Consider the following 27,152-nt stretch of genomic DNA (forward strand, 5'->3'; position numbering starts at 1 on the left):
ATTCACGACTATTTCAGCACCATTTCCTCAGTGATAAGAAGTCCCAGTTCAGGCCTGAACAACTGCACAGCAAACAAGGCTTGAAAGATGCCCCCTTTAAAATCAGGCACGCTGATGTTGTCCTCCACGCAGTACCAAAGTGTAACAAAGACAGAAAAAAGAGCAAAGACAAATCAGCAACAAGTTCATGTTGAAGCAATTGCTGACAACTGTACAGTGATGACTTCTCACAAAAGTGCCTAAAAAGGTCACTGGCATTAAATTAAAATTTCAACACCAAAGACACTCTTTGCTCTGTGAATGAAAATGCACAAACTAACAACTTATCTTTTGCTAAAAGAAAACGCTGGCAACTTGCTGCATCCAGAGCTGCTCGACACAGTGCACCAAATCTTGTTGCGACAAGACCATTAAAAAAAAAGAAAGCAACGTAAATAACAGCTCGGCACACACAGTTCACCTAACTGCAATGGGGGACACAACTGGCCATGGAAAGTCAACAGTGAATTGTCACACAGCGAAAAAACCAAAATCTCGCCTAACAAAAACTTAACATCAAAATGTTTGTGCTCCACAGTTAAGAAGGAAGGCAACCCCTGAAGCAAATGTAAGGGGGCACTTCGAGAGCAGACAGCAAGGCTGAAGAAATGCAACACACAACACTCAACAGGAGCCAGACGCACTAAGCGAACACTTGGGAGTTGCAAATTACAAAAAGCTGGCTACAAATTACACAAATTTAGGTACCCTCGCTTATCACAGTGTCGGCCGAGAGAATCGCACAAAATGCAACAGGTCCTGCTGTGTTGGTGAAACCTACTCTGAACCTGTGAAAGTCTAAACCAATGCTAACCAGTGAAACTGAATAGTAGCCCTAGCTGCAGGTCGTCATTTTCCCACGTGTCTAGAACTAGCAGGCTCTCTTAGAAGATGATCACGAGTTCAGTTACAAGCAATGAAGACATGGTTACCCCATCATGCCCATGAAGAAGAAAAAAGCTTGCTTTCTGATACTTTACAACTACCATTAACATTCGAAATCTGCATGACATGATGACCATGCAGGGTGATGCAGCGCATTAAAAACAGCAAACTGGGTGTCAGAAGCAACATTTGCAAATACAGGACAACAGCACAACTTGCAAATGAAAGCCACTGTCCGGAGTGCATATGCAGAACTGCAGTCTGGTCATCAGGTGAGAAAAGGGAAATTTTCAACAAAAACCCTTGTTGGCACAAATTTCGCACTGCAGCATCCTTTGGCCATGCTGCATCAATTGGCTCCTAAAGTTATCAATAAAATGCTTCCAACAAAAAATGGTCAGTTTCATGACTACTCTCATGAAGCAAGTCTTAGTGCAAATCTTGGTGCCATGCCTTCTGGTGTTTCTGTCAATGACTGATATCGTCACGTCCGTGCATTTCCAACAGGGTAAAGCTGTCATGTCTTCCCAAAATTTCCTACTTGAAGCAATGCACAAACAACACAGTTTGCAGAATATTGATGGACGCTAAACTTGCACCCTTCACGCTCAACTGGCACATGCCACATATGGTGCAGCCGCACCACCATGTCATTTTTTTCCCCTTAATTAGCCAAACAAAAATGTATTCAAGAAACTTCCTTGACACTGTGGTATGAATCCCACACTATGGGCTGTAACAGTTCAAAAAAAAAAGAGCAACAAGACAGCATGATCCGCCCGGCATACATCCTGCACTCCCTAAGCCTTCTTCCTATCCGGTTTTTGTATGGGCCAGGAACACACCAGATGCGCACACACACAGACGAAAAACCGAGCGACAAGGAATGCAAACGTACCACAGGTAAGAGAAAAAAAAACAGCTGCCCCTTCTGCAGAGCCTGCTTAGACGGGAAGTGAAAAAAAAAAAAAATAATAAAGTCCCACCGTACTGCCAGAGTCTTGCTATGAATCTGTTGGCCTTTCACACAAGCACGCTGAGCTCAGTCAAGAGCTGTCACAGCTTCTCCCCGGTACGGAGGCAGAGTCGAGTCACCAAATCCATTGTGCTGCAGCTGAAGCTCCTCCTGCGCCTGCTCAGCGGAATCAGCGGAGTGGTGGGACAATGCGCTGGCCAGGTGAACGTGCATTGCGAAGCGGTGTAGCTGAGATGCGAGCGCCTGCCGCTCGTGTGGTAGCAGCAGCAGCACGGCAGAGTGGTACGTGGCCTTGTCATTGGCACCTTCATCATCGCTGTCGTCGTGCTTCCTGAGTGACACAATCAGCAGGTCCACCATCTCCGAAAGCAGCTTGGCCCTGCGAGCATGCACACAAAATGATTAGAAACGTTGATCCTCGCGCTTGCGTTCACCATTTTTCACCATGCGCATCTAGACACGGTCAGAGCCATAACTTGTGGCCTTACCAGTTACGGACATGTTCATTCAAATAGAGTTAAACCTGAATATAACGAATCTCCAGACAGCGAATCAATATGAAGAAGTTTCCCAGTTCCCGAAAACACCACAGCCATTGAAGCTTGCGTTTTTCGAATTCCAACATAACAAAGGTGTTGTGGCGCGGTCGATTTTAACATAACAAACTTGCTACGCCAGCTACTGTATTTACTCGCGTATTGATGAACGGACACACGAAGGGGCAGGCAGACGTAATGAACAAAATTCTGGCTCTCGAGAAAAGATCTAACACTTTTTTCACCACGTAATGGACCCTCCCTCCAAATTGGTGTCAACTTTTATGAAATAAAAAAAGTGGCTTCATTATGTGAGTAATGCAGTACCCATTACCTCTTGCTGCGTTACTTGAAATTCGGCTGAACCACACGAAGTACCCCCATAATTGCAATGAGCGAATGCAGTTGACACAACGTGTCCCGTTGTTTGATGATTCAGTATATGATTCAGTACTTGATGATCGTGTATGCATAGTACTATTTGTTCGAGATGCTGGAACACATTTTTTAAATTGATGCAGCCCACCTGTATGGTCTAGTTCCGAGACTGCAGTAATCTGCTGAATAAGTAAATCAACAAATACAGTAAATCTCGTTACTACGAACCTTAAAATAACAAATTTTTCATATTTACGAACTTTTTCAAAATCCCCGCCAAAAATCTATATTTTGAATGTAAAAATATTTCACTACTATGAATTTCAAAATACCGAACATTTCAGAATAATGAGCATAATTTATTTGCCCACCTATTATAAGTGGACCTCATTATTACGAACTTACCCCGGAGAAGTGAGCCAACTCCTCGAGAGGCACACGCTCTCTGCTAATTGCCAAGGGCAGGCATCCGATACAATCCAGTCCAACCCGAAGCTGCCTCGCAACCGGAAGTTGGCTCGTCTCTCCTCCTCCGTTTTTTTTTCTCCCACAGTGTGCATGTGACTACCTCCGCGCTTTTCTTTTTTTGTGTGCGGCCGCCGTGAACGCGAGGCCTAGTCGTTTCTCGCCGCTGCGTGTTGACTGTGCTGACGATGAATTCTGCGGGCGCCAGCGTCAAGATGAAGCAACGGCAGTTCACGCTTAAGGAAACACATCGTTGCTCCAACCCTTGGATCAGGGGATTATAAGGTGTGTAAAAACAGAGCTTCGGAAGCGCCTAGTGCAGCGCTGTTAAACCTTCGGCTCGGACTCCCGACAGCCATAAATGCCCGCTGGGCTGCCGAAATGGTAACAGGGGTGTGGTGGAACGTAAAGGCCTCGACCATCAACAACTGCTGGAGGAAAGCTGGCCTTGTGAAATCGCCGCTTCACACAGAAGATGACGCTGATAGCACGGATGACGACAGTGCAAAAGAGATGCGGACTGAAGTCACTGAGAAACTCTCTGTAGACTCTTCTGTAACTTTTGCCGACTGCGCTGACGTCACCAGAGCTGACTGTAGAAGACATCGTGAGCAGTGTTCGCGAGTATGAAGAGCGCGGCGAATAAAATGAACTGGACGACGATGCCGACTCGCCGCCTGCAGACCAAGCGGACGGACCTGTCTAGTGCGGAGGTTCTCGGGTCCATAGGCAAACTTCGCACATTCATCGGACGTTGTAGCGATGTGCCCGATTCTGTGCACCAAAAGTTGACGACGTTGAGTTCGTCCTGGGACGCCTGTGTCGCACCCGCCAGAATCACGGATTTCTTCAAATAAACGAGCACTGAACCTCTCGTTTGCGCTCCTGTTTGAAAATTACATAGCTTGTCGTGTGCCCTTCCTGAAGGTACAGTATTTTCATTGTCCAGTAATACTACTACCTTTTTTCGCGAGTCTTTCATTATTACGATATTTCAAAATAACGAACTATTATTCGCGACCCCGCGAAGTTCGTTGTATCGAGATTTCACTGTAAAAGAAATTCAATAAAATGACTCAACCAAAATGCATTGCAGCACCAAGAGCACATTAAGATGCAGCAGAGAGAATTCACACCACTGAGAGTCCTGCAAACTGCTTGAGTACAATGTCAGGAAAGACCCCACCCTCAAGAACCAGGAGTTCAATGGGGCCGCACTGATTCACCACAAGAATTCATGTTGCTACATAAATGGGAGGCACTCTGTGGCAGAGCGAAGAATTTAACGGACAAAAGCCAGATCTGTGCAACGGCCCCACCCTGTCAAAATTTTAGGACTCTTTCTCGGTCTCAGTTTCTTCCCAGTTTCCGGCAAGTGCCCGGAGAGGTGCGCCACGAACAGGCAAAGAGAAGAAGAGGGGACCCACCACTTCCGCTGTATCTCATTGCAGATAGTTTGGCCGGCATCCTCGCACTGGAAGTGGTGTTCCGCTCTCACGACAATGGCACACGCCACACGAAGGGCAAACTGAAACAACAATCAGCTGTCAGAGGAAGCACCCTGCATGCGAAAACACAAGATACGGCAACAGTGCAAAGCTACTGTGGCTGCAGGACACCACAGTGAGGCTCTGCTGCAACTCATGCACTATGCACACCTCGATAATTCGATTTGGGTAATTAAAAATCCAGGGTAATTCAAAGAATTTCTGCGGTTCCGTATTTCTAACGCGAATTTGACCCGATAATTCAAAGCGGTTAATTAGAAGAGATGGTGTGCTAGGCGGGAATCCCCCATCCAAATTCCACCGCAAACCGCTGAAGTGGCGGCACTTAGCAGCCGTGAGGTGGTGCCGATGCGTAACACACCAAGCATCCTGGCCCCAATACTCCCAAGCACATCCCCCAGTCCATGCTATGGCTTGCAGACCTCTGAAACGAGCACCTGCGCTAGTCCTGTGATGCAATCTGACTGCGCTCAACGTCGGCCTGCACCATTTCTTTGTGTTCTCTGTCGGGGTTACTGTCACATACAAGTCAATCTTTCTTCTGAAAAACAACCATCTGATTTTGAGGGGCCGGCCTGAAGCCGTTTAGGATGAGCGGTGGGTAGTCCGTGCCCCATGCTGGCGTCAGTTTAGAGCACGTCGCATGGGGCTCCAGGCATTAACGCAATATCAATTAATTCGTACGCAAATCGATTCCACCAGAGGAAATTCTAACTGCAAGCATCTACTAGGTTCATTCATGCTGGCGGTCACTTCTTCGGACGAGCAATCAGTAGAGCGAGAGTGAACTTTTGATAACCTCCAGGGCGTGTGTCACACCGGAATCAGACTAGAGGACTGTTTTCAGTTTGGTTTGATGCTACGGTCAGTCAGGCTGCATGCGAGTATGGAAGATGAGATGGAGAGCAGTTTTTCTCCAATGCACTTGCGCATTTAGTGGACTACCACCATTGGCTTCAGACCACTGTCCTAGTGATCACACAGTAAAGCATTTACGGATTGCGCGTGCACTGCGATTCCATCCCAAGGGGAACCACAAAACAAAGTGCGGAACAATGCGGAAGGGGGGGGGGTTGACTTGTAATTGGAGTGTGGCTTGGAGCTTTCGTTGGTCGAGACCACCTCTGTCCCACTAAGCCACTGCTCACCCTGCTGGGGAATGCACCGTCCGGGTTGATGAGCAGGCTGGCTGCCAGCTGGATGAGATCGTTGAGGGAGGCATGCTCAATGATGGCCACTGCATTCAGCAGCCCCTGCTCCAGGGCCCCATCCTGGCGGTCCTTGCGCTGCAGCCAGGACAGGTGGCGCAGCAGGGCAGCCAGCGTCGTCACCTGGTGCTCCTGCAAGCAGACAACATGGGCCTAGCTGACAGGATATAGTATACCGGCAAAGTAACGGCAATGAAAAAATAGAGAAACACTGAACCAGAAGGCACGCAAGTCAAAAATCTCGAAAGGAAAGCAGCAAAAGCAGCTTACGAGTGCACAAGCACCAAGAGGAACAGTTCACAACTATCTGAACATATGTTCCAAGTTCTGTTTTGCGGTCACAGCGAAATATGAACCAGTTCTACAAATATTTTAGGAATGCAGTCAAACCTCGTTACAACGAACACCGATATTATGAATTATAGGCCATAACAAACTGTTCCTGAATATTTTCAACAAACATATGCATTTCTTACTTGTTATATAGAACACGGTATGCCATGAAATGGATGTATCAAACTGCCCCGAGCCAATCCATGCCCAGTCGGATGGCAGGCTTTGCCGCCCCACATGGGTGACTGGTGGTGGAGCAGTAAGCGTTCACACCACGGTTCACATTCAACTTGCTTTGCTAACAGCACCACAGAAGATATAGAAGCGAGAAAAAATGGTAGCCACGCAGTTGGCACCCAACGACAGAGCCCCGGAGCCAGCGATACGGTCAGTTGTTGTAGGTTGCTCATGTCTACTAGGTGGTGAAAACGGCAATAGCTTTCGTCCTTGCGTCCAGTTTGTTAAGCAACACTGTTGCAATGTGAGGAAGTCACCCTGCTGGCATATCTGCCGCCGCCTCCACGTGCTGCGGTGCTGTGCGGCGAAGCCGACTTCACTAGCTTTTGCCACTCGGTTTTTTGCGGCCTCCGCAATCACTGCGAACAGCTTCAAAACAGTGCTAAACTATGGAAAGGGATCTCCCAGATGTCGTTCTTGCGCTGATGAAATTTAGCTTCTCCATTACGAATTTCAGCTATACTGAACTACTATAGATTTTTTGCCAATTTGTTTAACAAGGTTTCCCTGTAGTAACGATATTAATTTTAACTGAAGTGTCGTCGCTCCTCGTGCTGGCTAACTTATACCACAACAAAAATGAACAAACATCAAAGAGACAAGCAAAGACTACAGTAGAATCCCTCCATAGTAATGCCAGTCGGACAAGCAAAAATGTTTACTAGTAGAACCCCGTTCATACGTTTTTCACCGGACCGGGAAAAAAAAACAGTGAGGAAAGCACCGAAAATTAATGAAAACAGTGCAGCTTTGACTTGAAACAATTAATTTCCGCAAATTGACCCTAGGACTTTAAAAAATCGAGAATGGTGGATTGCAGTTTCTTTCGCTCGCTGGAAAGAACAACGCGTTTCTCAATAGCAAAGGCCGCATTGCTGTCAGCGTCGCTTTGCGGTGCGGCCACACCGCACGCACGCAGCAGTGCTGTGCAGTTCACGCGCTCACTGCAGTCCACGCTGAAGCAACGTTGTGCACAGCGTCAAGCACTGAAATGTTCGTAGGCTGCTCCCGCTTACTCAACGCTATCACGCCATCAAAGCACAATAAAGATGTTGTTGCCACTGAGAAGGATGAAAAGGAAATTGCACGGGCCCTGCTGACTGGCTCCAGCGGAGCCACCACCGCTGTCACTTGCAGATAGAGGAGAGTCGAAAGATAAAAAGAAATAGTGAAAGAAAAGACGCGCTGATAAGCGACCGCAGCCCCGCGCCTCCTCCTCACCACCTCCCACGATAAAGATCGCGGCGTTCGGCGTGCGAGGCAGATAGCCATCTAGTGGCGGCCTCTCCAACTCGCCTGCGGCTTCTTGCAGCCAGTTCCTTAGCCAAGCCTGGCCAATACTCGTCAAAAATCAAAATGCCGGTTGGCGCGCATTGCCCAGTTGGGTTCCGGAAGCCCGGTTGCGACGTATCATGCGGGATCGTTTCCTCGGCTACGACGTAACAGCGGGGTTCCCAATACATTGGATCCTATGGAAGCTATGCCGGGACCCGAAGAAAACGACGTAACAGCTGGGAAAACGCAGCAGTGAGGAACGTAACAGCGGGGTTCTACTGTACATCAATGCTTTCACGACATCATGGCTCCAAGAAAGGGGTTTGAGAATATGGGTACTTTCCAGTCGAGTACTGTAGAGTTAAACCTCATTATAACGAACCCTGACACAGCAACACAGTGGATAGAAGATGTCGCTTGAAAATTTTTTGTATTGCTAGCGTTTGCTGCACCATCTATGAACAGGAAAGAAAACTGGTACCACCAGCCCACAGCTAATCTGTCATTTTTTAATATCAGCCACTGTGGTACACGGACTGTGTGACAAGGACTGCCAGAGCTTGCCTCCATCATTCAATACTGAAACAGCGTGCAAACGACAATGACTGCTATGCACATTTGTTTAGTGTAGCGATATCCTAGCTTAGGCAAAAAACCACATTACCCGTTTCCGTGTTCTGCTCGTGAGCGTTTACGGGGTTTAACGTCTGACTCAGGCTACGAGGGACGCTGTAGTGAAGGTCTCCGGAAATCTGGCGGCAACTAAGGCCAAGGCAATATCTCTGAACCCATTCCCCCCCCCCCCCCCTTTTCCCCCTCAATTCTGTAGCGAACAATATATATTTTATCTTTTTTTTTGGAGCGTTCGCTAGTGTTCCTTTGTTTAGCGCTGTCCACAGCAGTGCAGGCCTTGGCAGTGTGCCAGGATGCTGAGCGTCAATACACATTTACTTAATCGCATCATTTTCTGCTTTCATCCCAGTCTTGTGGAAGTACTGCAGCACTTCCCTCACAGTGGTGCAGCAGAGAACATCACTTTCGCTTACTTCCTGAACTGTTAAGGTTTCACCGAGTTACAGGAAGCCAAGGAAAAATAAACTTACCGCCTTCAGCAAGGGAAGCACACGAAGCACCAAGGAACGCCCTTTTCGCACGCCCACCAGTTGAACAAAGCGCTCTTCCGACGGCTGCACTTCTGCGAACAGTTTCTCCGCTATCTCTGCCCTGCGCTCTGGCGAACAGTGGTTGTCTTCGTGCTCCAGGACTGCTGAGTAGAGCTGCAAAACATGGCGACGAAAAGTGCAGTAAGCACCAGACGAATTTCACGCGTCACAGGCTTCTGCCATGACAATTCCACTAATCCCACCCCTCAGAAGTGAAAACAAACAAAAAAATTAACAGGCACCTTCTCTATGTCAAGCAGAAGCTGGCGGAACCACAGCAAATCTCGATCAGGAGGGACCTTGCGGTCTTCTTCTTCCGAGAGCCGTTGAACGCCCATGTCGAGGATCTTGCGTGGGTAGTTCACACTCACCACTTGCAGTTTCCCCAGCGATCGCTCAAATTGGACTGCAAATATGCAAAAGACGCACACACACAGGATGCCCTGATAAGCACTATCGCAGCAGAGCTCCACAGGGGTATTATTGCGAACTATGAGGTCCAGCCCTCCTTCCATTAATGACCACAGTTGCCTTTTCTTGATGCGTAACAATGCTATGGGACCTCATCACAGTAAATGCACATATTTGGTTTATTGGGGTTTAACATCCCAAAGAGACCCAGGCTACGAGGGATGCCGTAGTAAAGGGCGCCGGATATTTAAACCACCAGGGGTTCTTTAACGTGCACTGACATCGCACTGTACACGGGCCTCTAGAATTTCTCCTCCATCGAAATTCAACTGCCGCAGCCGGGATCGAACCCACGTCTTTTGGGTCAGCAGCCGAGCACCGTAACCTCTGAGCCACCATGGCGGCTTCAGCTCCATTCGTGGCACTATGTTGTGCAATTACGAGACACCATCACCATCAGCCTGACTACACACTCTGCACGGCAAAAGCCTCTCCCATGTCTCTCGAATTAAGGGGGGACCCTGGTCTTGAAAAAAAAATTTTATTAATCTAGATATAGTAATGAAATTTTCAGGCCACATGTATTTTTGTGTGCTGATTTTAGATATGTCATTTAATTTTGTGTAAAACAATTCCTTGAGCACTTATGCACTTTTTATGCAAGTATTTTGGAGAGAGCATATAAGAAAATTTTCTGCAGGAAACTCGCTGAAATGCATGCCATTGGGCTCTCTTGACACCAAGGAATGCAATAAGGGTAAAATTATCATCCTGGTTATCATAGAACTTGAGTTACAGCATACTGAAGCTGCCATTTCACAAACAGGAATGCACACTTTTCTTCTCATTTCTGAAGCGACAACTTCAAAACTCTATAACTCAAGTTCTATGATAGCCAGGATGATACTTTTACCCTTATTGCATTCATTGGTGTCAAGAGAACCCAATGGCATACATTTCAGCGAGTTTCCCGCAGCAAATTTTCTGCAAAACTTTTCCCAAAATAGTTGCATAAAAATTGCACAAGTGCTCAAGAAATTGTTTTACACACAATTAAATGACATATCCAGAATCAGCGCACAAAACTACATGTGGCCTGGAAATTTCATAACTGTGACTTCATTAATAAAAATTTTTTTTCAAAGACCAGGGTCCCCCCTTAACCTTGCCCTTCGCCAGCTGCGGCCATCATACTCCACACACTTCTTAATCTCATCCGCCCACCTAACTTTCTGCCGCCCCCTGCTATGCTTGCCTTCTCTTGGAATCTACTCTGTTACCCTTAAGGACCAGCGGTTATCTTGCCTTCGCATTACATGCCCTTTTCAAGCCCATTTCTTCCTCTTTATTTCGACCAGGATGGCATTAACCCGCGTTTGTTCTCTCACCCACTCCGCTCTCTTCCGACCTCTTAAAGTTACACCTATCATTTTTCTTTCCATAGCTCGCTGCGTTGTCCTTAACTTAAGCTGAACCCTCTTTGTTAGCCTCCACGTTTCTGCAACATAGGTGAGCACCGGTAAGATACAGCTGTGGTATACTTTTCTCTTGAGGGATAGTGGCAAACTGCCATTCATGATCTGAGAGAATCTGCCATATGCGCTCCACCTCATTCTTATTCTGCTAGTTATTTCCCTCTCGTGATCAGCGGTCACCACCTGCCCTAAGTAGACTTATTTTCTAGCCACTTCCAGCACCTTGCTGCCAATTGTGAACAGCTGTTCCCTTGCTAGACTGTTGAACATTAATGTTAATTTTAAGACCTACTGTTCTGCTCTGCCTGTCTAACTCACTGATCGTGCTTTGCAGCTCATCGCCTGAGTGACTCATCAGCAAATTACAAATTACACTTGGACAAAAAATAAAGCAAGTATTTAGGTACAGACAGCATGCAGGTGCCAACCAAATTTATGCACTCAGTGCCAGCCACAAAATGCGGCAAATAGAACAGTCCAAAAAATCTACAAACTTCAAAAAATTACCTTAACGATATTAAGGGGGAAGAGGGTTTTAGAAAAAATATTTTTGTTAATGAAGTCACACTCGTGAAATTTTCAGGAAACGCGTTTTTGTGTGCTGATTCCAAATATGTCATAAGTTTTATGTTCTTCACTTATATATTGTCGTGGGAGCTGGCTCGATAATTAAAAAGAAGGCTCCCGGTCTTGGGTTCTCCCCGACGTCTACCTTCACGGCTCCTCTGGTCGTGACACTACATGCACGATTTCAGGCCGTTGACGCTGAGGGCCGACGACCACAGTTCCATGGGGGACAACTTCGTAGTTGACACTGTTCAGGCGGCGCAGGACTTTGTACGGGCCAAAATACCTGTTTAAAAGCTTTTCGCACAATCCCTTGCGGCGCACTGGTGTCCACACCCACACGTGGTCGCCCGGCTCGTAGTGCACGTCCCTGTGCCGAAGGTTATAGTGTTGGGCATCGGCGCATTGCTGGTCCTTGATGTGCAAGCGGGCCAGCTTCAGGGGGAAGCTCTGCGTCGCCGTACGGCAGCATGGCGTCTAGCATCATGCGGACCTCTCTGCCATACACGAGACGGAACGGGGTGAACTGGGTGGTTTCCTGCGTCGCGGTATTATATGCGAAGGTGACGTACGGCAAGACCTCATCCCAGGTTTTGTGTTCAACGTCGACGTACATCGAGATCATGTCCGCCAATGTTTTGTTGAGCCGTTCCGTTAGACCATTTGTTTGGGGATGATACGCTGTTGTTGGTCGATGAGCAGTATGGCTAAGCGCTAAGATGTCACGTAGGACTCGGGCTGTAAACGCCTTGCCTCGGTCAGTAATGATGGCCGATGGGGCGCCGTGTCTAAGCACGATGTCGTGCATAAAGAAGTGGGCAACTTCGGCGGCAGTACCTCGCGCAAGGGCCTTCGTTTCAGCGTAGCGGGTCAAGTAGTCTGTGGCGACTACGATCCACTTGTGGCCGGAAGACGAGAGAGGAAATGGCCCCAGAAGGTCCATGCCGACTTTGTCGAATGGTATTTGTGGCGGCTCGATGCACTGAAGCAGCCCAGGAGGCTTGAGCGCGGGTTTTTTTCGCCGCTGGCATTGCCGGCATGTCCGGACATAATGCTTGACACTTGAAGTTAGGTTGGGCCAGTAATAGTTCTGCCGGATTCGGGATAAGGTGCGGGTAACTCCAAGGTGGCCGGAAGTCGGTTCATCATGGCAGGCAAGGAGGACTTCATCCCGCAGATCAGACGGTATGACGAGCAGGTAAGTTGTCGGACTTGAAGTAGAGTTCTTTTTATAAAGCACCCCTCTCCGCAGGCAGAACGACGATAGTCCACGAGCTAGGTTTCGTGGTATTTCAGGGCACCCACCTTCGAGATGTTCGATGAGCAGACGGAGCTCGGCGTCGGCACGCTGTCTGGAAACGAGCTCAGATGTGCTGACCGCTCCAAGGAAGCTATCATCGTCGGTGGTGTCTTGCGGAGGAGGTTCGACGGGAGCACGTGACAAGGTATCAGCGTCGGTGTGTTTCCGGCCTGACTTGTAGGTGACGGTGAAATCGAATTCCTGCAGGCGTAATGCCCAACGTGCTAGGCGGCCGCAAGGGTCCTTTAAATTTTTCAGCCAGCACAGCGAGTGGTGGTCGGTGACGATACGAAACGGTCTGCCATAGCGGTATGGGCGGAACTTGGCGGCGGCCCAGACTACCGCTAAACATTCTTTTTCCGTGGTAGAGTAGTTCAACTCAGCACGCGACAGTGCGCGGCTGGCGTAGGCAATTACTTTGTCGACACCGTTTTGCCGCTGAACTAGAACGGCGCCAAGACCGACGTTGCTCGCATCCGTGTGCACCTCCGTGTCGGCATCTTCGTCGAAATGTGCCAGGATGGGCGGTGATTGGAGTAGGCGTCGTAACTCGTCGAAGGCAGTCTGTTGTTCGTTGCCCCAGGAAAATGACGTGTCATCACGGGTTAGGAGCGTCAGAGGGCTGGCGAGCTGGGCGAAGTTTCTAATGAAGCGGCGATAATAGGAGCACAGGCCCAGCAAACGTCGGACAGCTTTTTTGTGGGAGGGGACCAGAAAGGCAGCAACGGCAGCAAGCTTCTCTGGGTCAGCGCGGATTCCGTCAGCACTAATGACGTGCCCAAGGAACTTCAATTCGGTGAACCCAAAGTGGCATTTTTCTGGTTTGAGGGAGAGGTTGGCGGATCGAACGGCTTTGAGGACAGTCCTGAGGCGGTGCAGATGTTCCGTGAATGTTGCGGAAAAAATGATGACATCGTCAAGATAAACAAGACAGGTCTGCCACTTCAAACCGGTGAGAACGGTGTCCATCATTCTTTGGAACGTGGCAGGAGCACAGCAGAGCCCGAATGGGAGGACGCGAAATTCATACAGCCCGTCCGGTGTAATGAAGGCGGTTTTCTCACGGTCCCTCTCATCAACTTCTATCTGCCAATAACCACTTCTGAGGTCGATCGAAGAGAAGTACTTGGCTTGACGAAGTCGGTCGAGGGAGTCGTCGATACGCGGGAGCGGGTACACGTCTTTCTTGGTCACACTGTTCAGCTTCCTGTAGTCGACGCACAACCGTAGTGTCCAGTCTTTCTTTTTCACGAGGACAACAGGAGACGACCACGGACTGCTTGACGGTTGGATGACGCCGTCTGTGAGCATCTCTTCGACCTGTGTTTGAATAGCATCTCGCTCACGAGGGGACACACGATAGGGCTGCTGATGGATGGGTCGGGCTCCTTCATGCATGATAATGCGGTGTTTAACTATCGACGTTTGGCGCACTTTGGACGACGACGTGAAACACGCACCAAACTCCCGCAAGAGGTCCTGGAGTTGCCTCTTTTCAGTGGGTGGAAGGCCAGGATTTATGTCTACGCTGGTGACCGCTTCGGCGTCAGCTCCAGGTGTGTCCTCCGCACAAGCAAAGCATTCGGCCACTTCCTGAACATGGTCGACGTAAGCGATGGCTGTGCCACGGAACAGATGTCGATGTTCATTGCAGAAGTTGGTGACAAGGACCTCTGTACAACCGTCATGAAAGGATCCAAGGCCCCGTGCCACCGCAACCCCCTTAGTGAGTACGAGGGAGACATTAGGCTCGACAACCCGGAGTCCCCTATGTGGCTCGTCGCAGGTAACTCTCGCGAGAATGCTGGCACGTGGTGGCACCGTAACGTTATCGTCAGCGACTCGCAGGGCGGACCGAGAACCCTGGTGCGCAGGTTCTTCTGTGGCCATTGCGGTAGAAAATGTCACCAAGCGGTTCGGGAGGTCTATGATCCCACCATGCTCGCGAAGAAAGTCGATGCCAAGGATGACATCGCGAGAACATTCGCGGAGAACGAGAAAAGTGGCAACGAATGTGCAGCCTCGAACCGTAACCCGGGCCGCACACATGCCGAGTGGTGCGACAAGATGTCCGCCTGCCGTGCGTATGTCGGGACCGTCCCAGGGTGTCGTCACTTTTTTCAGGGCCGTCGCAAGCCGTCCGCTAAGGATAGAGTAATCTGCGCCCGTATCGACCAACGCACTGACCTCCTTTGTGTCAACGAGAACAGGGATATCCAAGGAGACCCTGCCTTCAGTACGGCCCGTCGATGGCTGTTGTGGAGGATTCAGTCGGTGCGGCGGCGGAACCTGGTCGGCGACTGGGGTTGCGCTGTCGGAGCGATTCAAGCGGCGCGTTGGGGGAAACTCTTCGGTGATGCGGCGTTCGGCGTCGGGGCGATTGGGTCGGTGCGGCGGCGGAAGCGGGTCGGCGACTGGGGTTGCGGCATCGCGGCGATACGAAAGGCGCGTCGGGGAAAACTGTGCAGCGATGCGGCGTGCGACGTCGGGGCGATTCAGTTGCTGCGGCGGTGGAAGCTTTGCGTCGGAACGGCGTTCGGCGGCCTCGCCTCCAAAGGCCGCCGGAGCTAGTTTTCCCGACGAGGGCTCGAGGAACCACGTTGTCCTGAGGCGAAACGGGACCCAGAGGGCGAAGACCGGCATGGAGAGGGCGATCGCGACTCGCGGCGCAGAGGAGATGGTGAACTACGCTGGCGGGTGACATACTCGGCGATGTCTTGAGGGCGCTCTCCAGGGCGTGGACGGGGGCTGTCGACAGAAAAACCGCGTAGTCCCATTTCGCAATAGGGGCACCGCCGGTAGAGATGGCCGGCCTCACCACAGTGGTAGCAGAGCGGGCGTTGATCCGGAGTGCGCCAGAGGTCAGTCTTCCGCGGTGCCTGGCGCCGATCCGCCCAGTAAGGAGTCGGCTGGGCAGAGTGCACCGCGACCAATGGTGCGGTGTAAGGCGAAGGCCCAGGAGATGGGGCCGCGCGGCGCACGACGTCCGCGTACGTGACTGGCTGGACAGGAGTCGGGTACGACGCGGGATCGTATGGGGTCGGTTGCGGCGCCGGCACAGCTGCAGCGTCTTGTGCCCTGAGTGCCTGTCGGACTTCCTCGCGGATGACGCTGGTGACGGAATCGACGCGAGGGGCAAAGGTGGCTTGAAGGTGCTGCAGCTCCTCGCGGACCACGGAACGGATGAGTTCGCGAAGAGAGTCCGGATTCGTCCTGGGATCATGGTCCAACCGGTCCAACGTTGATAGAGCCGACGTCTTGCGCAGTTGCCGGTCGTATTGATGGAACCTTTGCTGCAGCAATTTCTCCATGTGCACGGCTTCGGCCAGGAACTCCGCGACGGTGTTGGGCGGGTTCCGCAAGAGGCCGGAAAAAAGCTGGTCTTTTACGCCGCGCATCAGGTGCCGCAGCTTTTTTTCTTCAGGCATGGCCGGATCGGCGCGATGGCAAAGACGCTTCACATCCTCGACGTACATGGCAACACCCTCATTGGGGAGCTGAATTCGGGAGGACAGTGCACGCTCTGCGCTCTCCCGGCGGTCGCTGTTGGCGTACGTACTCAGGAGCTGACGTCGAAAGTCCGGCCACGTAGAGAAAGTAGTCTCATGGTTTTCGAACCACGTTCGTGCAGAGTCTTCAAGGCTGAAGTAAACGTTACGCAGCTTTGTAGCGTCGTCCCAGCAGTTAAAGGTCGCGACCCGTTCGTAGTGAGCCAACCAGTCTTCGGCATCTTCAAACAGGTCGCCGTGAAAGGGCTTAGGCGTGCGTGGAGTCTGAAGGGTGAGATAGGTGGGGCTGGCTGCAGGGACAGTCGTAGGCAGGGCGGGCAGTGGCGTCGCCATGAGTGGAGTGGTAGTTGAAGGCGCGCTGACAATAGGAAGGGCCTCGGGGGACAGGCCGCGGATCCTCCGGCTGGCACGATGGACAGATGTGGTCACAAGAGGCGGACGCGTCGAGTCGTCCTCAGGAGTAGGGAGCATACCCAGCACCTCCACCAGTGTCACGACCAGAGGAGCCGTGAAGGTAGACGTCGGGGAGAACCCAAGACCGGGAGCCTTCTTTTTAATTATCGAGCCAGCTCCCACAACACAGAACAGAACAGCGCGCCACGAGAGCCCACCGCCGCTTCGTCGTCGTCTTCGACTCAGCGCGGAGGCCGCGCGGCGCGTTAGGCGCGTGGCAATATTATATTTTGTATTTTCTGTCAAGAGCTTTAAAGAAATTCTGCTGCAGGGAACTTGACAAAATGGATGCCATTGGTTTCTCTTGACATCCAGCTATGTAATAACAGTAAAATTATTATCCTGCACATTATACAGGCAAACCTGATTAGAACAAACACAACTTGGTTTGGTTTGGTTTATGGGGTTTAACGTCCCAAAGCGACTCAGGCTATGAGGGACACCGTAGTGAAGGGCTCCGGAAATTTCAACCACCTGGGGTTCTTTAACGTGCACTGACATCGCACAGCACACGGACCTCCAGAATGTCACCTCCATCGAAATTCAACCGCTGCAACGGAATCAAACCCGGGTCTTTCGGGTCAGCAGCCAAGCGCCATAACCACTGAGCCACCGCGGCGGCTCAATAGTAACGAACACGGATATTTAGAAATATTGGCTATATCAGACTGTACCTAAATATTTATAACCACGACATGAATTTACTATATTATATAATGCACGACGTTAGCCATAAAACGGATATATCGAACTGGCGAACACCAATCTGTGCCTGGTCAGATAGCAGCCTGGCAGGCTTTGCCTCACTACACAGGTGACTAGTGGTGGTGCAGCAAGCTTTTGCACTGCGCTTCATGCATTACATTCGAGTAAATATGGTATGTTTGTGTCCCCACTCTGCGACCACTCCACCACACTTCCCAAGGTTACCCTACCAGAGACCAGCAAAGCAGCATTGAGACACATGTGCACCTTCATGGGAGAAGTTGGGGGGGGGGAGATGGAAGTGTGCTTACTTGGAGTGTAGCTCTTCGACTCTGTGCGGACGCGCTCTGGCCGAATGAACCTCAGTTTGTCGCCGTCCCCACCATCCACACCAGGAGATTCTCTTCGCTCTGCTTTCTTCTTGGCAAACATCTACAAAGTTGGCAAAAAAAGGGAAGCATGTCTGGAGCTTGTCTCTTGTAGAATACTACCACACTCAGACATTCCTGCACATCCCATTCACTTCAGGAAGTAATGAGGAAATGCTGCATAACGGTCATGTTCATCACTGGTAGACTCTGCCACAGTTGCTGGATGATGTACCCCGCAAAACGGGTGGCTTTTGCACACAGCTCTGCGGGTCACAAAGTCAGCCTCTAAAAACAAAAAAAAAGAAAGCAATCACCACCTACCACATAGTAGTAATCGTCCACCTCCGGGTTCTCAGGCTGCACCTGCAGCAGCTGAATCTTGATGAGCCAATCCTTTTCCTTCTGGGTCATCAGTCCCGCGTAGGGGTCATCCGAATGCTCACCTCCAGCACCATTACCTGGGAGGAAATGGGGCCATTTCATTGCACGCCCAGCATCACTGCTCCTACACTGAGGGAGCAGGCACACTCTTGTTGATTCGTCCATATCCATTATTACATGCCTGCCAAGTTATTGCACAGATAACATTATTGTATCTGGACAGCTGACACAGTTTTCAGTTATCCCTTCCAGACATGCACTGTGTTCTTACTACTGAGAAAAATCTAGAAATTTCCGTGCCTACACTTGGAACCCCTTAATTTACAGAAATAACATGAACAGCTCAAAAACTTGAAAGCACTCATGCATGGCGCACATTTCTGCGCCCACGAAGTGCAGCCCTAGTTGTCAAAAAAAAAAAAAAATTATGGCAAATTAATTATTTCCGTTATCATCCGAAGCAGTTTCCACAGTGAGAACTCGAGTACAGAATCCTTTTGTAAAATATGTCACCATGTGAGAGAAGAAAAAAAATTACAGCACAACACAGCGCCTTCAAGGTTCACTGCACAACTTCACGACATCAATCTTTACTTTTGTTTTCCAAAACAATCCTTTTATTTTTACTTTCTTTCAACATGAAATGGCCCTGCCATCCTGTCCAGCAGAAATTTAAATGTAGCCAGCATCACTGACTTCATGAGGACAGCTCTAGACACTTTGAAAAAAATTGGCAGCAGCTTATCTCTGGTTAAGCCTGGATATACAAGCGAAAAGCTGCAGTTATGCTTTGTTTGAAGTCATGGCTGTCACAGTTCGCGCACAATGCCCTGGGAGCACCACGGTAGCGGTGTAGATTTTGAGCCAACTCCCTCGCTACCACTTCCGGGTCTTATTTTCTTCCTTCCATGGCGAATGTCTGCGCCTCTTCTACGGCCGACGCTCATGCGTGCGTTCTCGCAACGCCTTACGAAAGAACCTTCTCTTGGGATGGCGGCGGAGACCGCGCAGCAGCGGCAAGGGGTAAACCGGTGGCGAGGAGAAGTGGCGATGGAGTGCGCGCCGCGGCCTCTTTTATGTCCGCCGCCGCCGCTCGGGTGTTATTGCAACGCCTTGCGATAACGCGATAAGAACCGCTAGCAGCGGCGAAGGGTAAACAGGTGGCGAGGAGGAGAAGGGAGGGGGTGGCGAGGAGGAGGAAGGGCGGGCGGCGCCCAGGGGTGGCCCATGCGAAGTGTGGTGTTGACGAGCCTAGAGAAGCTTTTCGCTTCAAAAGCTGAAAAGCAACGCCCACAATTGTGCACACAGTGCCACAAGGGGTTATACACAAAAGGGATGCAAACGCTCACCCGAGCAAGCAGAGCTGCTGCTGCCCCTGTGGTCGAGGTTTCCGTACAGATGTGGCCGCAGGTACGAGTGGTGGGGGGGAACCTGGTGGGGGCTCCCAAACACCGTCTGGTAGGCATGCTGCTGGTAGTGCGGGTTGTTGGGCGATGCAAAGCGAACCTGGTTTCTGCAAGCAGCCAACCATTTCACACCTGTACACCGTGGAAAACTGGAAAGGGAAAAATTAGTTTCCTGCCCAACTGTAGCTACAACAGGAACTTGCCTAGTTCCAACAGAAAGCTGAGGCATGTCGGAGCGTTTTTTTTCTTTTCCCTCTACCATCTCCACCGGAGGAGGAACTGAGCTGGATACCAGAGTGACCTCATATGGCTGCAATTGTGTGACAGGCTCATTTTCTTTTTAAAATTTTTTTTTCTGCCTCGCTGATTTGTGCAGACCAGATTCGCTGGCTAATGTGCCAACTAAATGTGGCCAGCCTGTGCCATTCATGCCATGCCATTAGGGACAACAAAGATGGAGATGAGACCCAAGTACACATTTGTGCCTATCTTAATCGCCCCAAGGAACAAGCGGTTTGAGGAACAGCCTTTTCCTACGATTCATATTAATGTAATAAAGTTCTACTAAACAAGCACAGAAAAAACAGAACTGCACAACTATGGTCTCTGACCAATTTTGTAGACTAAGATACAGTACAGCCTTGTTAATTCGACCCCCGTTAATTTGAAAACTCAGATAATTCGGACTGCTGCCACGGTCTATGATCTCAGAAGCTCATTTGTTCAGACACCCCCAGGGTAGGCACCAGTTAATTTGGAGGGCCTCCCGATGTGGTGATGTGTCAAGGTACAAACTGCAGAAAAGGTGATCGCGCAAATATTCGCGATGTCACATGCCGCTGAAACGTGGTACAAGGTGAAATCCACATTCATTTCTAGCTGCCACTTTTTAGTGAAGAGATTTTTTTAAAAGTAGACTAATTCTTCAGGCTGTTCGATTATCCCGGCCATTTCCCAGGTCCCACCAAGTGCTAAGAATCGGTTGGTGACAGTACACTGAGAGGCAAATTAGATCCGACACACACAGAAAGATGCCCCGCAGTCATGGCCAAACTGTGAGGGTGATCATCTTGCAAAGCCAAATGAAGCACAACCAAGGCCTCTGACCAGCTTGGACTAGTGGCAGCATTACCATTAACGATGTTTAGGCTGTTCCGAGCAAATTTGGTGTCTTTATCTGGGACATGAACATGTCGCCGATACCCTGGGCTCAGCACTAATACAATGGCCTTTCTTCTAAAGATGGAATGGCAAGGGTGAATTTTCTTCAGCATCTGACCACCTTGGACTAGTGGCAGCGTTACCATTAACAATGTTTAGGCTGTTCCGAGCTACCTTTGTTTTTATCTGGGACATGAACATGTCGCCGATACCCTGGGCTCAGCACTAATACAATGGACTTTCTTCTAAAGATGGAATGGCAAGGCTGAATTTTCTTCAGCATCTGACCAGCTTGGACTAGTGGCAGCGTTACCATTAACAATGTTTAGGCTGTTCCGAGCTACCTTTGTGTTTTTATCTGGGACACGAACATGTGCGAAGGTCTTGTAAAAGATCGCAGTATCAATAAATAAAAAATGTTGCCGATACCCTGGGCTCAGCACTAATACAACGGCCTTTCTTCTAAAAATAAAATGGCAAGGCTGAATTTTCCTCAGCATGACAGCACTGGGAAGATGGCCACTTTTACAGAAGAAAGGGAATGTTTGTTGTGCGGCCAAAAACCCTGGCCGTCAGGAACCCTTTGTTGCTAAGCCCTGAACGCAGACGGCACAAGCAGCCCCCCAATCAGGAGGAGGACCCTGGAGGACATACTTATTGAGAAGCGGGTGCTGAACCTGTCGGGGATAGAGGAGACGCCGAAGGTCCACCGCGCTGCTGTAGACAGCCCCCGACAGCGAGAGAAGAAGCAGAACAGAGGGAAGAAGAAGGAGAGGGGGAGAGGAAATGGAAGAAAAGCACACTATAAAAGTGACAGACAGCCGGGAAGAAAAAGGAGCCAATGCTTCTGTTTCCATTCGTACGTTCAGGCGGTGTCAAGTGCCGGCACGAAAAACTTGCGTTCGCAAACAGTCACAGTGTCTCAGAAGCTCCAATGTTGCCCACTAGCAGTGTATGCAAGACTCCGTGATCCAGCAACACGCACTTCCCCTTGTCTCGCATACCTCGCAAAATAAAAGCTTTGATGACCACTCAGTTACGTCGCCGGAGATGCAAACATCCACCGCCATTGAAACCAGCATAACCAAAATCCTGGTAATGATACCCCAGACACGAATTCACCCAGGCTCCTGGCGTATCGGCAGCTGATCACTGAATGCTGCACACTGTCTATGCACTTGCTTCTTTTTTTTAATACTAATTCAGAAACCCTCATAGTGCGAACAATTCCCGCAGACCAACAGATTCCACAACCATCAGTCCAGAGATGCACTAGGAAGAGTGCCGGTACTCACAATCCAGGCCTGAAAGGCAGGCTTCCTGGCAGTGGCATCTGGCTGTGCACCGGATTGTCTGCAGACACAGGAAAAAAAACCCAGATGCTAACTCACTAACTTACTCATTTCAAAACACTGTAGGCCTGCAAGAAGCAGCCACTTGTAGGCACACTCCTCAACTTATCCTTCCCAATTATATTCACTGCTACGGCCATACAATGTATGCCACCATCACATTACGTCACACCCCTCACTAAGTTCATGACAGTCCGAAGTTGCGTCGAGAAGGTCATGGCCACTATTCTGTCATCATAAGCAAGGCTGGAACACACAATGGCAGACACTGCAAACACAGTTAAACCTAGATAGTACGAAGCTGAGAACTAAGTCCAAAATTTTTCATTACATCCACTTCTCACATGAAAACAGAAGCCAAAATGAAAAATAAATTTAGAAGAAATGGCCTAGCAAACACAGTAAACACCAGTTACTCGAAGTCATGGAGACATTTCGTGGTCACGCTGATAACGCGAGTGTGGGAGCAGCCGCCATGTGCATGGCTCCCATATATCTACCGTATTTACTCGCATAATGATCGCACTCGCGTAATGATCGCACCCCCGAATTTTGTTGGCAAAATTCAGTTTTTTTTATTCCCCGCGTAATCATCGCACCTCGAACTTGCCGCGGCAATTTGTCGACGATGCGGAGTCTAGCCGACGATGATCGTACTTGCTTATCTGTCTGACAGATGGCACGTGCAGATGACCATCTTGCTCTGTCAGCATTGCAGCGGCAGCCGCCTGTTGGCTGGCCTGCAGTCACACGGGCAGTCTAAATGCGGTTATGCTTAATCGCGGATACCAAACTTATCTGCGGTTATCTCGAATCACGGTTCGTCGTTACCGCAAGGCTCGCCACCGTTCTGGGTTGCGGTGCAACGAAGTGACACGGTGATCCGGCTAAACTTAATTGTTCTCGTAAATAATAAGCCCTGGGATACGGGAACATCAAAAATGAGTCCTCCTTGAGGATCACTGGCCTGCACCGAATTGCTGGTAGGAGTAATAACTGCGATACAAGCTAGTTTTATGTTCGCAGTTGCGTAGCAGCTGCCGCCGTTGCAGCGCGATTGACCCGATCTGCTTGCACGCCAGCTCCGCTGCTAAGGCATCGGTGAAATCCATCGTATATATTTCTTTTAATATGAAAAAATCAGGTTGTCAGTAAGGCAGCGCCATAAGTAGAACATTCATTATAGCGTTGGTCAGTTCAAAAGCGCCGTCCACTGTGGCTTCGATATGAAACAACTTAGGCCTAGCGACGACTAGGGAGTACGTCTGCTGCACTCGCGGGCAGCATCATTGTGGTAAGCTCGCGGAATCTAGTGCTGCAAGCGTTCCGAATTTGTCACCTGCTTTAATGATGCGGCAGGGACCGGACATTTTTCGGCGTAACGGCGGTAAAATGCGTAGCTTGAGCGCCGCGGGGCGCTGCTGTTGTACGCTGTTGCTGCGCCATCAGACGAGATCAAAGGCTGCATAAGAGCGCCGTCGCGCAGCACTATACACGCTGCCTATTTTGATGCGTTGCTTTTCGAACGTGATTTAGTGCGAAGAGAGTACGTTCTTGAAGCGGGCCAGCTCGTGCGCTTTTTGCACTCATATCTTCTCGGTTGGCGACGTAAGCCGAGATCGCCGAGCTCGGTTCACAATAAGCGCGGGTAGCGCGCCCGAATGACAAGAGTAGGCTGCCCTGCAACTTGTTTGTGTTTTCGGGGCTCAAAATTTTTTCGTTAAAAATTTACCCCGCGTAATGATCGCACACCTAAATTTGCGTCAATTTTTTGAAAAAAAAAAAAGTGTGATCATTATGCGAGTAAATACGGTATATACAGGGTGCCCCAGCTAACTTGTACAAAGACTGAAAAAACCTAAGCGTTCTTCAGAGGTGAAATCCCGTGGCTGTTGTTAGGGTTTATCCAAACTTACAGTACCATTTTTTTGCTCGTCCTACTTGAATAATTAGTCGAGATAAAAATAATTAACTTTTTAAACATAGCTTGAAACCTTCAGGTGTCAACAGGAAAGTTGTGGAGCTCCACAAATATTGTCCAACTCAGGCAATGCCACCGAGATAGACTTAGTGTGCCCACTTTTATTGGGGAAATACGAAAGCCCGCGGAGTTTAAAGAAATACGACATGACAGCGCGCTCCGTGCGCCTGAATGCGCTGCGATTACAGAGCTCTCATCCGTGCTTTGTAAAAAACATAGCTTGCTTCATGCCTTTCGTGCTGCCCAAGACAGAGTGCGTTGTACTTGGTTCCAAGATAAATGCCAGTGGGTTCAGGTGGCAGTTGAAAACGCGGCTCCCGTTTTTCGATGTAATTCACACGACGTTATCAAGCTTGTTATATCCATCTTTGCTTGTTGGGGTCTTGCTCCCAAACTCAAACTCATGAGATTGTAATTGTTCCTCTGCATGCATTCTGCAAACGTGAGAGCGCAATTATTGCCGCTGGTGTGAAGGTACCCTGCCTTTTTTGCACCAGCAAGAAAGCTTCCCCTTGAGTAGGCATGTTCCCGCGAAACAGCTTCCCTCAGTTCTGCATGAAGGTGTGCGGGTTCCATTTTGTGCTGGTGCGCTTTCTTGCATAGAAGCATTTTTGCGCTGTTTTTTTCTTTTTCTTTGACAGTGCCATGCGGACACTCCACGAATGCAGCTGCGTGGGGCTGCCACAGTTCCCTGCGACTGCAAAAATTCAGCTTAACCAAAGGACCTGCGAAACAATTCACCTTAAATGGATGCTTTTTACACCGAGTCCAAAGGTCAACCAACCAAATGCTCTTCTAACACTGTTCATCTTATCCGAGTCAGACTTCACAGTACCAGCTTGGTGCCAGCAAGCGCCTCCGAGAAGAACTGCCTTCCCACTCTGGCCATGCCCATGCAGGCTATGAACTTCTTTTCCCATCCCAGCAACTCCCTGGCTTACTCAATCCCCCCGTATACCAATCCAGCTCCATTTTAGTGCTTGTTCCATAAATGCCCATGAAACAGCATGTTCAAGTTACCAGAACAACAGGGACCTGTGTGGCTCCCAAAGGGTAATAAAGGAAAAGGAACCTGTGACCCAGCAGTGTAACTCACTGAGCAACATAGGTGGGCCCATCATGACGCGGCCACGCCCCAGCATGGGATGGGGCACGGGGGGCACAGGCAGCCGGCCTCCTGCACAAGAGAAGTCCCTGGTCAACGCGCACCACACTGGCCAACATGTGCTGCTGCACAAGGCAGAAGACAACAGCGATGGAGCATACCAAAGCCCGGCGGTTGAATCCCTGGCGACATGCGGCCATGGAGGGGCCCTCTGGTGGGGGGTGACATACCCAGCTGGGCAGGCAGGGAGACGGGGGCATGCATGCCAGGAGGGGGGTATGGTGCCCGGCCCTGCAAAGGAGGCACATCAGCTGGCAGTCCAAGAGCACTTTCCTGCTCTTGTGACAGGCGAAGCACACCACTGCTTCTCTCTGCACAAGACTACACACTTCAAAGGGCCCGCTACCTTCATTGCTCTCTCCCTGCACTGACCACCAGTTCCGAGTGGAAATGGCAGGCAAGCAACACTGCAACGCTACACAAAGCAATGGGAAAACGCAAGCGTGAGCCCCACCTTCCACTTTCACAGAGGAATTAGCCACTAAGCAATTTTTCAGATCCACACTTTTTTGACAAACCTAACCGGATATCGAAGGAAACACAGCAACGTGGTGGCATGAGAAGAAACACCACACATCAGTGTTTCTATCTTGGCTGTATTGCCCAAGTGCCGGGGCCAGTATTTCATGGTTCTGATTTAGTTCTTTTCTTTTTTTTTCCGTTGTCCTTTTCCTTCTTTCGTCTGTATGTGTACAAGTTAGATGCTTTGAACAAATGCCTTCATTTGAGAATCAACACAAGTTCATGATGTGCGTTTTTTCTGTTTTTTGGCTCCAACCTAGTTCTTTCCTAAACCCTCATGAAACATGAAAACAGGCCCCGCCAATGGATTCTTTACCTGTCCTTCCATTCACCCACTCCCCTCTTTTGCTCACTTATTGTCGAAAGGTGTTCTTTTTGCCCTGTTGCAGCCATAGGTTTTGAGGCCTAGCCATGCTGCCTCAAGCGGCTTTATTCCCCATTTTACTCCACAACTCTGCATAACCTTGCTTGTGTAAATAAATACTAAAATCAAGTCTAATCAGTGAATGAATCTCGGCTACCTTTACACAGCCATGGTTGACATAAATGAGCAAGAAAGCTCACTGACGGTTATCACGCCTAAGTAAACATTTCGCGACAGCAATTTTGCAGTGATGGTAATGGCACAAGCGCTCATTTGCACCCTGCACAATGAGCGTGCCGAGGATCCATGAAGCGGTGCTTAGCGCAGCACAGCGCCACTTGTCATCTCGCCTTCCTCTTCGCGATCCGTCTTACGCTGCAAATGCCATCACCCACAATGCAGAGACCAGGAAACGGCCACCTCAGTAAAACAGAGGAACCAAAGACGCACTGGGCTGAAGCGAAACTGTGGAGACTTGGGCTGTCCTCCGCGCAGAGGGGGCAGCATCCCAGGGAGGTGGTCCACTGACCCTCGCCTGCCAGGGGAAGGGGTTCCCCCGTCTGTGGCACCCGGGTATGAGCGGGGCGAGGAGGGTCCAACCATCTCGACGTGGTCACGCACTCCCCAGGGCGAACCACGGCGGGGACTCTGCAAGGCAGCCGTTTGCACCCCCCGTGCTCTTCTGCCCAGCCATGCGCTGCACAGACTCACCCCAATGGGCACTGGGCGGCTGCCACCCGAGTACAACATGTCCCGCTCCAGTTCTTCCAAGGTTCGCACATTGGGGGGCAGGGGCGACCTCCCAGCAGCAGCAGCAGCCTTCGTGCAAGACAGGAAAGCACTCTGTTAGCATTACCAGGCTCTGCATGCCACGAATCACAGCAACTTGTGGAGCCTGCTTACGCAAACCCCTAAACCAGAAAGCAAACTAAATTTGAGTGAATGCACTTTTTATCGTTTATCCTGGCAGAGGCTGGCATGTCTGGCTTGGTTTGGTTAAAGGGATACTGAACCTAACTTTTGGAG

General features: G+C 49.9%; 1 protein-coding gene across 4 annotated transcripts in view; it reads right to left on the minus strand.

The window, feature by feature from the left end:
• Positions 1-173: 173 nt before the first annotated feature.
• Positions 174-27,152, minus strand: part of Patr-1 (Protein associated with topo II related - 1) — a 40,590-nt gene continuing 13,611 nt past the window's right edge. For 2 of the 4 annotated variants that reach the window (XM_089561769.1, XM_089561765.1), the window contains 14 exons: positions 26,838-26,945; positions 26,577-26,774; positions 25,342-25,471; positions 25,172-25,252; positions 22,038-22,095; positions 21,397-21,459; positions 19,525-19,688; positions 18,116-18,252; positions 17,735-17,855; positions 9,246-9,409; positions 8,944-9,117; positions 5,936-6,127; positions 4,707-4,807; positions 174-2,279 (listed from right to left, as the gene is read on the minus strand). In XM_089561769.1, coding sequence (XP_089417895.1) covers positions 1,967-2,279; positions 4,707-4,807; positions 5,936-6,127; positions 8,944-9,117; positions 9,246-9,409; positions 17,735-17,855; positions 18,116-18,252; positions 19,525-19,688; positions 21,397-21,459; positions 22,038-22,095; positions 25,172-25,252; positions 25,342-25,471; positions 26,577-26,774; positions 26,838-26,945 — 2,004 coding nt within the window. In that variant the 3' untranslated portion in view covers positions 174-1,966. The remainder of the gene's footprint in view (positions 2,280-4,706; positions 4,808-5,935; positions 6,128-8,943; positions 9,118-9,245; positions 9,410-17,734; positions 17,856-18,115; positions 18,253-19,524; positions 19,689-21,396; positions 21,460-22,037; positions 22,096-25,171; positions 25,253-25,341; positions 25,472-26,576; positions 26,775-26,837; positions 26,946-27,152) is intronic. The other 2 variants (XM_089561767.1, XM_089561768.1) reach the window with 2 other exon arrangements.

The sequence above is a fragment of the Amblyomma mixtum genome, chromosome 9 (assembly GCF_055824585.1).
Source record: "Amblyomma mixtum isolate Tamu chromosome 9, ASM5582458v1, whole genome shotgun sequence".
NCBI lineage: Eukaryota > Metazoa > Arthropoda > Arachnida > Ixodida > Ixodidae > Amblyomma > Amblyomma mixtum.